This window comes from Vombatus ursinus, unplaced genomic scaffold (genome assembly GCF_900497805.2).
Source record: "Vombatus ursinus unplaced genomic scaffold, bare-nosed wombat genome assembly UNPS02007284.1, whole genome shotgun sequence".
Lineage (NCBI taxonomy): Eukaryota > Metazoa > Chordata > Mammalia > Diprotodontia > Vombatidae > Vombatus > Vombatus ursinus.
The window spans coordinates 16,323,796-16,337,520 of NW_020947062.1; the positions used below are offsets into that span (position 1 = coordinate 16,323,796).

At 39.8% G+C, this 13,725-nt stretch overlaps 1 protein-coding gene across 4 annotated transcripts in view; it reads right to left on the reverse strand.

Moving 5' to 3' along the window:
* The window catches only part of RAD50 (RAD50 double strand break repair protein), a 70,726-nt gene extending 66,711 nt beyond the window's left edge, over positions 1-4,015 (reverse strand). For 2 of the 4 annotated variants that reach the window (XM_027849165.1, XM_027849162.1), the window contains exons 1-3: positions 3,909-4,008; positions 3,097-3,270; positions 441-524 (exon numbers count right to left, since the gene is read on the reverse strand). In XM_027849165.1, coding sequence (XP_027704966.1) covers positions 441-524; positions 3,097-3,225 — 213 coding nt within the window. In that variant the 5' untranslated portion in view covers positions 3,226-3,270; positions 3,909-4,008. Of the gene's footprint in view, positions 1-440; positions 525-3,096; positions 3,271-3,894 lie in introns of all 4 variants that reach the window. The other 2 variants (XM_027849163.1, XM_027849164.1) reach the window with 2 other exon arrangements.
* Positions 4,016-13,725: the final 9,710 nt, after the last annotated feature.

Below are 13,725 nucleotides of genomic sequence, written 5' to 3' on the forward strand. Positions count from 1 at the left end.
GGCTTGATATAAGATATAAGTTCCTAACAATTACATCTGTCCAAAAGGGAAATGAGATATTTATTTCAGGTTGGCTTAAAGAACTCCCTTGCCAGAAGTCTTCAAGCAAATGTAGGATAATAATTTGTCAAATATGTTGGGGGGGGGAGATTCGTACGGAGGTATAGGTTGAACTTAATGGTTTTAGGATCCCTCTCGACATGAAGATCTTTGTAATTGTTTACCCTAGAAACACATGAAAGAGTGGCACAAGTGAGGTGATTATGACATAAGAGATACAGTCTATTTTCTTCAGAACATGTTATGTTTAAAAGCTGCTCAAATTTCTCTGTTACATTACAACCTGTATTGTAAGTTTTATCACTATTTCTGTTAACATTTTAAAGAACATTTATCAGAAAAATACAAATTACCTTTGCATATATAAATACTCTTCTTACCTTTGGATCATAAACAAATGTATGTCCTTTGGTACCAGGAGGAAAATCTCCAGTAGAAACATACTTCAGACATTCAATGATGGTCTAAATACATGAAAAACAATATATTACATAAGATGAGCTATTCAAAATGAACTTCAGTGTTCTCTTCTGTAAAATGAGTACGTTGAAATAAATGACCTTAAGGTTCATTTTAGCTCTAAAGCTATGATTCTATAATCAAGAGACAACATTTGTAAACACTTGGCACAATGTCTGGAACATAACAGGCACTTGCAAAAATGCTTGATCTCCTCTCCCTTATAATACTGTGACAAAACATTACTCAATTTGTTTATTCCATATACTGCAAAGTCGACTAACAAACACCTACATCACAAAGAACTACTGCAAACATAACTTTACAAATGGAACTATAAGGAACACAAAGAATACAACATATAGTCCCTGTCACTGCACACAGAAGCCACTTAAAAACTATTTGTTGAAAGCATTCTTTCAATTTATTTATAATCTAAATACAAAGTTTAATAATAAAGTTGACTTGAAAAAGGCAATACAAGAAATATCACAAGATAGGTTAAATATGCCAAATGAATGGTATAAACAACAAATACAAGGACACAGTAATATATATTGGTTATGTTGTAGGTAGAGGATTAGTGACAGGAAAGACTGAGAAGGTAAAAGGCAGTTGGGGTCAGACTGTAGATAATCTTATATATGGTATATTTAATGGTATATTTATTAATTTAAGTGGGAAAGACATTTTATCATAATACATAAACTATTCTGAGTGTGGGTGATTGTATCATCACAACCTCTCAAATCCATTCCCAGTCCTTTTCCCTCCCAGGTATCCACAAACTCTGTCTGAACCATTTTAACAACTCTTAACAGGTCTTCCTGTCTTTAGACTCTCCCTTAAAGTACCACTCTCATCATATCACTCTCCGGATCAAATATTTGGTTCCTCACTGTCTACTTACTAGATTAAGTCCAAATACCCTTCTCTAGCATTCAAAGTCCTCTATAATCTGCACCTGATCAGTGTTCCTAGCTTTTCTTTACATTATTTCCTTTCACACACTACAAATTTCAATATAAATTTAATTTGTATTATAATTACTTCTTTATGTCTTATCTCCTCCTATTACCTACCTGACTTCAGGGACTATGTCTTATTCATCTCTGTATCCTCAGTACCTAATAGTCTTTGAAAATAGAAGGTACTTAATTTGTTGAACTAAATTTTTTTGATGGAAGAAAACTATTTTCATAATCACACCAAATTTTTTTTATTTAAACTAGCCCTTTCAATGCCACACAAGTTTAAAAGTTGCTTAACTGAGAACATTTCACATTTAATTCCCCTATATTTTATTTTATTGTATGTTTTTCTACAACATATATATGGATTTCTACTTTATTATCTTTTAAATCATATATTACACGCACCAACAACACCAGGAGTGTGGATGCTAAGCTAAGGAAATAGTACAATGACTTAATAAATATTAAATAAGCAAGTATCAGATCAAAGAAGAGATTGGTTATCTTAATAAATATTTTTCATTCATATATAAGGACCTTTCTTCATAAAACCATGTGACTCAGGTGGGATAAGATCACAGCTAGAGATGAAAGGATCCTCAGAAGCCATCTAAGTCCAATCCCTTTTTTTTTTTAACACATGAGGAAACTGAGGCCTGAGGAAGTTAAATAACTGACTCAAGGTCACACAAGTAGTTTTAGAGGTGGGATCTTAACCAAAGTACTCTGACTGGAGTAAATGCTCTTTCCCTGTATCAAAATACTTAAGAGACAATCTACAAGAAAATCCTTCTAAGTTTCTTCAATGAGTAGACATTCTTATTAAAGTCCAAGAAAATAAATCTTGGATGAATTTTATGTTTTGAAATAACAAAACACTTTAAAAGACTAACACTGCATAATTCATTCTCATTTTGGGATGCTTTTTTTCCAGAATCTAAACCTTTAGATTGGATGGACTGAGATGACCTACCAGTTCCCCCTCCCCATCTTCCCCTTACTCAATAAACTTCAGTGATTTCTTATTGCCTCCAGGAAGAAATACAAAATGCTGTTTGGCCTTCAAAGTCCTTCACATTCCAGCTCCCTCCTACCTTTCCAGTCTTCTTACACCTTACTTCCAGACACTTACTCTTCAACTTAGTAACACTGGTACTCCACCTGTCTGCTCCCAGGCATCCTCTCTGGCTGTTCCCTCATGCCTGGAACACTCTCCCTCTCCCTACTCTGAATACTGACCTCCCTGGCTTCCTTTAAGTCCTCAAAAAAATCCCACCCTTTACAAGAAGCCTTTCCCAATCCCTCTTAATTCTAGTGCCATCTCTCTGCTAATTATTTCCTATTTGTCCTTTATACAGCTTGCTTTGTATACGTGTTTGTATGTTGTTGTCCCCATTAGATTGTAAACTTCTTGACAGTAGGGATTATCTTTTACCTCTTTTTTATCCCCAGCACTTAACAGAGTCTGGCACTCAGTAGATGCTTAATAAATGTTTACTGACTGATCAACTGATCTTATCTGCAGCACAGCATGGAACCAACATTGTTATGGAACTTAAGTGAAAACTGGATGATTTTTGTCCTATAGTCCAATAAGACTTACCGTCTTGCCTGCACCATTAGGTCCAACCAAAATTGTTAGAGGACTGAAGAAAGTGATAATTTGCTTATCCTTGTCCTCTATTCCAAAACTCCTCACACCCATAATGCTCATCTTTTCAATCTTAGACATGTTTCCAATTTTTTTTCTTTTTTCAATATCAATTATTTTGATGACCTAAGACAGAAAAATATTTTATTTTTGGAGCAAACTCCAGCCTCTAGGGATAATTTCTATTGTCCAATACAGTGAACGGGTAATTGCTCTGCTTTGCACTAGGTTCTACTCAGCTGCGGCATCTGTGATTTAAGGTCAAATGGTAGAGGCTCCATCTGGCCTTAGACCAGAAGCCTTGGTGGAACAGATTGCTACATTTTGCCACTCAGACCCAACAACCTTACACCTGAACCTGCAGCTCAGGCAGAGTTTCAGGCTGGGGAAAACTGAAAGGGAATGAGGTGGGAAGCTGAGAGGGAAGAGGGGATGGAGAAAAAGAGAGATAGTACTGGCTGGGGTCTTCTAGGCTGGAGTTGAGGGTTGTGGGCCTGGGGAGCGGAGGGGATGTAGATGGGGAAGGGCTGAGGAAAGAAGGGTTAGGAAGTGGAGCCAGGATATGGCATAGCAGAGGTGACGCTGTGGTGGGGAACACATGGGGAGTGGTCAGGGGTAAGGGGATGGAGAGAGGTGGGGAGGGGATACAGGAGCCCAGAGGGAATGGGAGGTGAGGGAGCCCAGGGGCCACGAAACAACTGCAGGAGAGAGCGCAGCCCCCACAAATGGGGCCCAGCCTAGGACCCCCACCTCCTACCGGCTACCTTCCTAGTGCCTGAGGCGGGGTCGGGGTCAGGGTCCCCTTCACCAAGCTAGCAACTCCGATACCTCCAACCAGACACCTGCGCTTCCCGCTCGCCTCCGCCCCACCCCTTTCCGCCGCGCAGCCCCGCCCTTTCCGGTCTCTCTCTCTCGCAGTCGCGCGTTTGCTTCTTCCCCGCCTCTTCCGGGCCTCGCAGACCGGAAGTCCAAGCTTTTCTCCATCCCCTGGAAGTGGGAAGGACGCCGGAAGCGGAAGCAGCCCGAGTAGGCTAAGCGTTCTCAGCCGCCGAATGGGGGTGACCTAGAGCAGTTTGGGCGGGTATACGTCCGGGGCTCGCTGTGCGTGGGATCCTAGGGATACGGGCAGGACTCCAAGCACACAGGCTTGCCCCAGAGCGGGAAGTGAAGTTGTGAGAGAGACGCAGCCGAAGCCAGATCGTAGTTTGGGGCCCTGCCTCCTCTGGAGGGGGGGTGGCAGAGCCCCGGGCGACGCCTTCCCGCTCTAGGCACAGAGCTTAGAGAAGTGAACTAAACTAGGTTGTAAATGTGCCTCGAGCCAGATTCAGAGCCCACAGGCCCCGGTGACCAACCCTTCATCTCACAGACGAGGAAACTGAGGCAGACGGAGTTGAGGTGCAGTGCCTCGTATGCGGCCTGCGAACACGAGTCCAGCGCTTTCGTCTCTATACTGTGCTGCCTCTCTAGTTAAATACCCATACTGTCGTTTAATGTCTTGACATTTTGAGTAGCCAGGGAAAAGCTGCAAAATTGAACCCTCAAAAAGTTAGGAACAAGTAGTTGATTCTTTTTTTTTTTTACTCAAAATGGATGGGACTTTTTCTACCTCTCTAATGCATCTTCCGTGTGATACTAGGCATTATCTTCGTTTGTGAATTATCTTCCAGCATCATCGTAAACAATGAATTTTCATTTGTTTAGCATAAAGCTGGTCAAATAAACCTTTCTTGTTTCTGACACGGGAAACGTCTTTGTGCATTGAGTGAGGCTATGGTAAGCATACAGAACAAAGGATAAGGACAGGGACTTTGATTTTGTTGGCATAAGGGACTCCTGGCTGAGGAAATTCCCTATACTGATGCATTTTGGCACCTTCTTTGCAATTCTCTGAAGACAGGGACTGCTCTATCTAAACTTTGTCTTTCTCATCCTCAGGGCTTTGCCTCAGGGCTTAAGTGTTTAATAAATATCTAATAAATGAATAGAATGACAGATATTTTTCAGGTTCCCTAGCAACCTACCAAGTCTGCCACTTAAAACCTGTATGGCATTAACCATACAGCCCCAGTTTCTTCATCTGTAAAGTAAGGATGCTGAGAACTTGATAGCCTTGGATGTCTTTTCTCTTTTTAAAGCTATGATCCACGATTACCTGAAAGATTGGACACCTGATAAAATATCAGTAATATAAACTTTCCTCCCTGTGCCAAAAAAGATAGTAGTTGAATTTTCTTACTGCTTTTGTGTGTGTATCTAAAGGTTAATGGAAAGAACATTTAGCCTAGTTTAATTCGTATTAGTAATATGAGTAATGTAATTGAAAAATAGTTCTTTACCTGTACTTAAAATCTGTCTCATGTTCCCATTTTAGTTTCTGCTTTATGTTCTCTATATGAAAGAGGCACCATGTATAGTGGCTAGAACCATCCTCAGAACCAGAAAAACTTGGGTTAAAGCCTTGCCTCTGACAACTACTGGCCTCTCAGTGCTCTAAGCACCTCAGTAAGACTAAGTTGCTAAGAAAGTACCAACTTACATTAGTGGGGGGAATTTTCTTATCTAGAAATTCCATATACCAATGAAATCACAGTCCCTATCCTTATCTATATTCTCACTCAATGCACTAAGATGCTTCTTGTGTTAGAAACAAGAAAAGTCTTTTTGACCTGTTTTATGATGAAAAAAATAAATGTATTGTCAGGTGCAAAGTTAACAAAATTAGCAGAACTGGTTTTCTGAGACACCCAAGGCCACTGGTTTGTTCTTCCTTGGGCTCCTAAGATGAGATGCTTCTTATCAAGAGATGGGAGTCTTATCTCATCCACACATGGATAACTGTCTTGCCAGCCAGCTTCCAGTGTGGACAGTCACACACATACCCTTATCTTATTAAACCAGCTGGGTTATATAATTTCATTCCGAATCACTCTTTTCATGTTCCCTGGCCTGTATGCCCTGATTTGAGTACTAGAAGTAATTTTGGGACTCCTGTGGCTCGCTGCTTAGGATTTCACTAAAATCCACCAGCCCCTATCCCCGGAATCTATGGATTATATAAATGTAACAAGAATGCCCATTATTGTTTAAAAATTCTACCCAAAGAAATTATGACGGGTGGTTTTAGAAAAATGTGGTAAAACCTAAGTTTGCATCAGTTGGTACAAATGAACTGATGACATGAGAAGAACCAGGAGATCATTATTCACAGTAACAGCTTTAAGCCAACCTAATCTGAGTCTCTGAAGTTAACTGAGCCACTCTTCAGTTAACAGACATAGTTACTCACCAGGCATCCATACTTTTAAGTCTTTCCAACTTGATAAAACCTGTCAGAGTTTGCAACCTGTACAAATAACCTTCAAGACTCCAGCATCACCTCCGTGCCATTGTAGCAATGCTATGGAGTTATTATCCCAACTCCCTTTCATGTTGGCAGACTGGCTCCTCAAACCAAGGCTGGCACATCTTCCCTCAGGTAGCTCTGAGGTGCATGGAAGGGTATCTTGCTAATGCTCTAGCTCATGAACTTCCACTGGTATGCCCCCATGATTATCAGTGATAGCAAGTAAATTTAAAAAGCCAGACTCCATTAGTTTTTAGACAGGTATTTACTATGAAGGTATATTAGGGACAGTTGGTATAAAACGTCCCCCAAATGTCTGTTATATATTCTCCCACCAGTACGTGCAGGGGAATCCAGGGGAAGTGGGCAAAGTGGTAACAGCTGCTAGAAGTCCTTTTACTAGAGTCCTCATGATGTTTCCTTTAAGTATGGTGCTGCTTTTCTGCTGGGCTCCAAGGGATTCTTCACTTTCTTTCGTCAGCCTCACATCACCAATTGCCTAAAGTACCTTTCAGACTGGATCTCCTAGACATGCTAAAAATAGAATTATATTTCTCCTTAAACTTTGCCCTCTTCCAAACTTCCCTGTTTCTTTTGAAGGTACTACCATTGTTTTGAGTCTCCTAGGTTTATAACTTTGCCATTATCCTCAACTCCTCACTCTCCCTTACCCCAAATATCCAATCAGTTGCCAAATCTTGCTGTTTCTCTGTTCTCATCTCTCACATCTATCCTCTTCTCTACATGCACACAACCTAGGTTTCCTGTTGTACCTAGAATCAAATATAAACTCCTCTGTTAAACATTTTTTTTCTTTTTAGTGAGGCAATCGGGGTTAAGTGACTTGCCCAGGGTCCCACTGCTAGTAAGGGTCAAGTGTCTGAGTCCGGATTTGAACTCAAGTCCTCCTGACTCCAAGGCCAGAGCTTTATCCACTAAGCCATCTAACTGCCCCCTCTGTTAAACTTTTAAAGCCCTTCACATCCATGTCACAACTATCTTTCTAGCATCTTTGGACATTCCTATCCCTCCCATACTCTTGTGATCCAGCCAAACTGGACTTCTTTCTGTTCTTTACTACTTCCTGTCCCTCTGTCTTTGCACTGGCCATCTCTCACTCCTCTCTTGCATCAGAATCCGTCTTTTCTTTAAAGTCATAGTTCAAGAATCACTTATATGAAGTATTTTCTCGATCCCTTCAACTGCTAGTAACCTCGCTTTCAAATGATCTTGTATTTAGCTGTTTTGTTTTTATTCGTATATCTCATCTTTGCAAGGGCAGCTAGGTGGCATAGTGGATAGAGTGCCAACTCTGGAGTCAGGAGGACCTGAGTTCAAATCTGGCCTCAGATACTTATTAGCTCTGTGACTCTAGGCAAGTCACTTAACCCAGTTTGCCTCAGTTTCCTCATCTGTAAAATGAGTTAGAGAAGGAAATGGTAAACCACTCTAGTATCTTTTGCCCAAATGGGGTCACAAAGAGTCAAACAGGACTAATCAATAAAAAAATTGTCTTTATATTTATTTTGTTTATACTTAATTCTGTCCTTGTTTCATTCCCCCTCCATCTCCCCACACCCGAATTGGAATGTAAGCATAAGAGATTGTTTCCTTCATTTTATTTGTATCTGCAGTTCTTAGCACAGTACCTGGAATATATCAAATATTTAATAAATATTTGTTGATTTACTGATTGATTAGGAACAATCTCTCAAAGTGTCAATCTAAGTCTTAATGTCTGCGTAACAGAGGCTTCATCAGGGAATCTCTGATCAATTGAGGCCCCTCAACCCAGTCAATGAAATTACAGGATGAAAGGGACAGGCAGTTGAAACAATAAAATGTAAGAGTTTACTTTTTAAGTTTGACTTTGTCTTTGAATTTGCCCATTTGCCCCTTGTAAGTGGTTTTCCCTTTTCAGACTTTAATTGACCATTGTAAAGGAAGTATAGGGGCAGCTGGGTGGCATACTGGATAGAGTGCTGGCCCTGGAATCAGGAAGACTCATTTTTGTGAGTTCAAATCTGGCCTCAGTCACTCCTGGCTGTGTGACTCTGGGCAGGTCACTTAAACCTGTTTACCCCAGTTTCCTCATCTGTAAATGAGGTGGTGAAGAAAATGGCAAATCACTCCAGAATCTTTGATAAGAAAACCCCAAATAAAGAGTCAAACACGACTGAACAACAACACAACAAAAAAGGAAGTGTAAAGGAGAGTTTATATTTCCTTACTCTTCTTTAGAAGGTGTGAAGAAATTCATAAATCAATGCGATGGAATGGGTGACTAACCATTGACTGGCTGAAGGATCAGCCACATCCCTGGTGACTTAAAAAACAAGTCTGACGATCAAAAAGAGTTATCTCTGGCAGTCAAGGAGGCCAGTTATAGAGGAAGAACCCAGCTCTTGAGAAGAACTCTGCTCTTCACAATTTCTCTTGTATTTCATCTGGAGTGCAGTAGGAGGAGATTTCTTCTCCTATCTTCTGTCCTCTCGAATTGGTATTGTCATCTTGCAGTAGAAAAACTCGACCAGTAGGAGATGCTGCTTCCTGCAGAAAGCAGGCCTATAGAGGAAAAGAGCAGGCTCAGAGAGCACAGTGCAGTGACCTGTGCAACCATTATACTGTGTTTAGGAATAGCAGTGTAAGAACATCCTTAGAAAAGAAAAAAAAAAAAACTTTAAGCCCTTATAGCATTGATGATGGGTTGCCTTGGTCCCATTGTGTTCCTTACACGTGTGCCTTTCTACTAGTATACTCTATGTGCCATTTTTCCTACTTTTTGTATTTGTGGGACACTGTACCCCTTGTTTATGGGGAGTATATGGTAACAACTGTTATAAACTACTGCTATGTCAATTCAACAAATGCTTTTGCTTTGAGCTAATTATGGCAAATTATGCATGGCAAATTAATATGTGGGGACTTTTTTTAGCTATAGTTTTAGAAGTGTAGTACCATATTTGGTTTCTTTGGTATCTTGAATGTGGAGCAGTCATCCTCCAGGAGACCCAATCTATGAATGAAAGTTGGGAGGTAGAACAGAGGGGCCACTACATTTGCTTCATTAGAACTATTTATGATTTTTATCACTTTCATTGTGTAAATTTAGTCACAGGACTTTTTTCCTCCAGTACTTTAAGGACTGTGTTAAGAGGTCACAGAAAGGAATTTACTTATTACAAACTTAATTTGAAAAACATACAATCATTGTCTGTATTGAAATAGAAATGGTTTCCAAGTACTTCATCCTCTCTCTTCCCATTCCCCTAAGCCACCACAGCACCTTTAGTGATTTGATCTTTTCTTACCAGGAGTCATTTCTGGTAACAGTGCTTAATAGGTTGTCTTTTAAATTTAATTGTTGCCCAAACAGTGGAAGTTTGCCTGTAAATAAAAATGGAAGGGAGAGAAAAGGAGCAGATTCTCCATTAAATGTCTTTCACTAATAGATTATCATTTGGTTCTGAATGGGTTACACTTTCTAAGCTCCCTTTCTCTTTATTACATCTCTGTTGTTGTGACATATATATTCAGTGAGCTCAAACTAAACAAGGTACTATGAGGGATAATTAGTATATTCAATGACAAAATCAAAATCCAAAAACATCTTTACAAGCTGGAATGGTAGTCTGAAGTTTATACCATGAAATTTTAAAGAATAAAGTTCTCCGGGGGCAGCTAGGTGGTGCAGTGGATAGAGCACCGGCCCTGAAGTCAGGAGGACCTGAGTTCAAATCCAGCCTCAGACGAAACACTTGACATGTACTAGCTGTGTGACCTTGGGCAACTCACTTAACCCCAATTGCCTACCAAAAAAAAAAAAAGAATGAAGTTCTCCATATTGATTTTTAAAAATCAATTAAAGGGGGCAGCTAGGTGGCAGAGTGCAGAGAGCACTGGCCCTGGTGTCAGGAGGACCTGAGTTCAAATGTGACCTCAGACATATAACACTTACTAGCTATATGACTCTGGGCAAGTCACTTAACCCCAACTGCCTCGCCAAAAGAAATAAAAATAAAAATCAATTACAAAAGTATAGTATAGGAGAGACATGGTTCACACGTATAATTCCTAGAGGTTTTTAGTGAATTGCATGCCTAATATGATTCAGCAATATGATATGGCAGCCCAAAAAGCTGATAACTTTGTTAGCCTTTAAAAATGTTTTCCAAATGCTATCCACATCCAAAGAAATACCTATGGAGTTTGAATGCAGATTGAAGCATACTATTTGCTCTTTTTTTTCTTCTGTTTTGTTTTGTTTCCTCTTTCTTGTGGTTCCTTCTATTGGTTCTAATTCTTCCTTACAACATGACTAATGTGAAAATATGTTTAATAGGAATGTATATGTATAGCCTATATCAGATTGTGTGCCGTCTTGGGGAGGGTAATGGGGAGAAAGGGGGAGAAAAATTTTAAACTCAAAAGCATATGGAAGTGATTGTTGATAAATCAAAATAAATTAATAAAAAAAATTTTCCAGTTATATGTGAAAGCATTTTAAAATTTTTTTTAAATTTTGAATTCCAAATTCTCCCCCTTTCTCCCTTTCAGGGACAAGTATAGTCCTCCAGACTAAGGGTGCCACCCTGTGATTGACTTCTAAAAGAGAAATGCAAAAATGGTTGACAGACAATAGAAGATGAACCTAATCTCTCTCCCAGGGACGTGAGCAATTCTCCAGACTTACAGCTGTCACTTTGTAATTGAGATGCCCCCAGAAAGTAAATGCACTTGGGATTGCTAAACAATCAGATTCCCTACATGTCATTAGATATCTCAGTGTGATGTTAATGGGTATGTCTGCACCTTCCATGGGGAGACATCTTTAAAGATAAAGCAAAGGCCTCATCCTGTGATTTCATCAATTTGACCAACCTCTCTCCTAGTCATATCCCCATTGATGTATACTGTCTAAAGCTAGGGGAAAAGTGATACAAAGTATAGAGCCTCCATACTTTGCCAGGATCAGACCACATCTAGAATATTGTATCTAGTCCAAAATTGTATATTTTAGAAGAGACATTGACAAACTAGAAGGAAACCAGAGGAGGGCAATCAGGATTATAAGGGGACTCAGAAACCATCCCATGCTAAAAATTATTTGAAGATAGTCTAAAGGCGTAGGGGAGGACAAGGAGGTATAATAAATATGGAGACAACTTTAAGGGGACTTCATATATTTGAAGAGCTGTCATATAGAAGAGAGATTGGCCATTATATAATAGAAAACATTGAATTTGTAGTCAGAAAAGACCTTGGTGGGATTCCCAACTTTGACCTTTATTAGAGAAGCATCTTCTATTAAGTTCCCAAGGTAGGAAAGGAAAGCCCAGGTTGCTTCAGCCAATGGGACACAAATAACTGAAAGTTATACAAATGTTTCCTCCTTGGAGTAACTCCTTAAAAGCTGCCTATGACTCTGAGATGTTTGTGGCAGCCTACCTTTCTGTTAAGGTGTGAGAATATTAAATTTCTGAGCCCACGAGAATTATTGGCTTCCTCCCCAACTGCCCAACTCCAGACTGGGCCACTCACCCATAGGTCTGGAAGCCTCAAAATAATGAAAAACTCAAGATTCAATTTGTTCCAGAAGCTTTTCCTGGGCAAGGAATCTGAAAGAGAAACCTCCCCAGGGAAGAGAGAGGAACGTGAAATGAGTTCATTTCCTTTCCTAACTTGAAGAGAAATAATGATTGCTGTCACTGGCAAATATTGATCGGAGCTGGTCTGACCAAGTGGTCATTGGTGGACCCCATACGGGAAGTAAGAGCAACTATCTATCTAACTTATGGGGAAGGTGTGTCTAGAAGAAAGTTTGCATGAGAAAAATCTGAGGGCTTTAGTGGGCTGCAAACTCAACATGTCAACAGGACAACATGGTCCCTTTTCCCCCCACAAAAAAAGTTAACACTATGCTAGGCCACATTGAAAGGCCTAGTATCCGGAACAAGGGAGGTAATAGACCCACTGTACTGTGCCAAGATTAGACCATATACAGAGTACTGTGTTCTATTCCAGATGTAATATTTTAGGAAGGACATTCATAAATTGGGAAGTGTCCACAAGAAGGCAACCATATTAGTGAGAGGCCCTGAAACTCATAAAAGGATTCATAAAAGAAGTGTAGATATTTGGCCTGGAAAAGAAAAGACATAGGGGAGGCCTGATAGCAATCTTCAAATGTTTGAAGGACTATCAAATGAAAAAAGAATGAGACTTTTTGTGCTGGGTTCCAGTGGGTGGAAATTGCAGAGAGCCAGATTCAGCTTCTATGTAAGGAAAAATTTCCTGACAGTAAGAACTATCTAAAAGCAGAATGGGCCATCTTGGAGGTAATGGGTTCCTCCTTACTGAATAAAGGTCTTCAAAGGGAATCTGGGTAACCTCTTGGGAATATTATAGAAGGAATTCCTATACAAGCTATACTAAATGGCTTCTGGGGTGTCTTCCAACTCTGAGATTCTCTGGAGTTCAATAGGACCTATCCTCCTTACAGGGTTGTTGTGAGGAGCAAATGAGATAACATTCTAAAAATGCTATATAAATGTCACCTGTGACTTTTCTGCTGGACTTCAGATGGAAGAACTTGGTCCAAGAGGTGGAGGATGAAATAGACCAGCTCAAAATGAGGAAAAATTTCCTAACAATTGGAGTGTCCAAAAATATACTGCATTGCTTGGTGTAAATAGTTCACCAGAGGCCTTTCAAGCAGAGGCTGGACAACTATTTTCCAGGAATGGTGTAGACAGGATTCATGATTTGAACATGGATTAGACTAGATGACATCTGTAGAGCCTTCCATCTCTATGATTTAACACCATTTCCAAGCTTCCATATTCCTTCCAAACTAGTTTTTAAAAATGCATGTAAAACCAAGCAAAACTAAAACTTGCAGTCAAACAGTTCAATGATAAAAAGGTTTCAGTTCAAGATAATGCTGGAGGATAACATCAATGCCAGTCAGTGCTAGTATTACTTCTAGTGTCATTTCTTAAAAATAGAACAAACCTAAACTAGGTAAAACGGTGGATAGAATGGTGGATTTGGAAAATGAAATTCAAATCTTACCTCAGACATTTACTAGCTTTATGGCCCTGGGCAAGTTGCTTGGCCTCAGTTTTCTCATCTATAAAATGGGAATAATAATAGCACCTGTCTCACAGGGTTGTTGTGAGAGCAAAATGAGATATATGTAAAGCACTTGAGAAACCTTCAGCATTTTACAAGTGCTA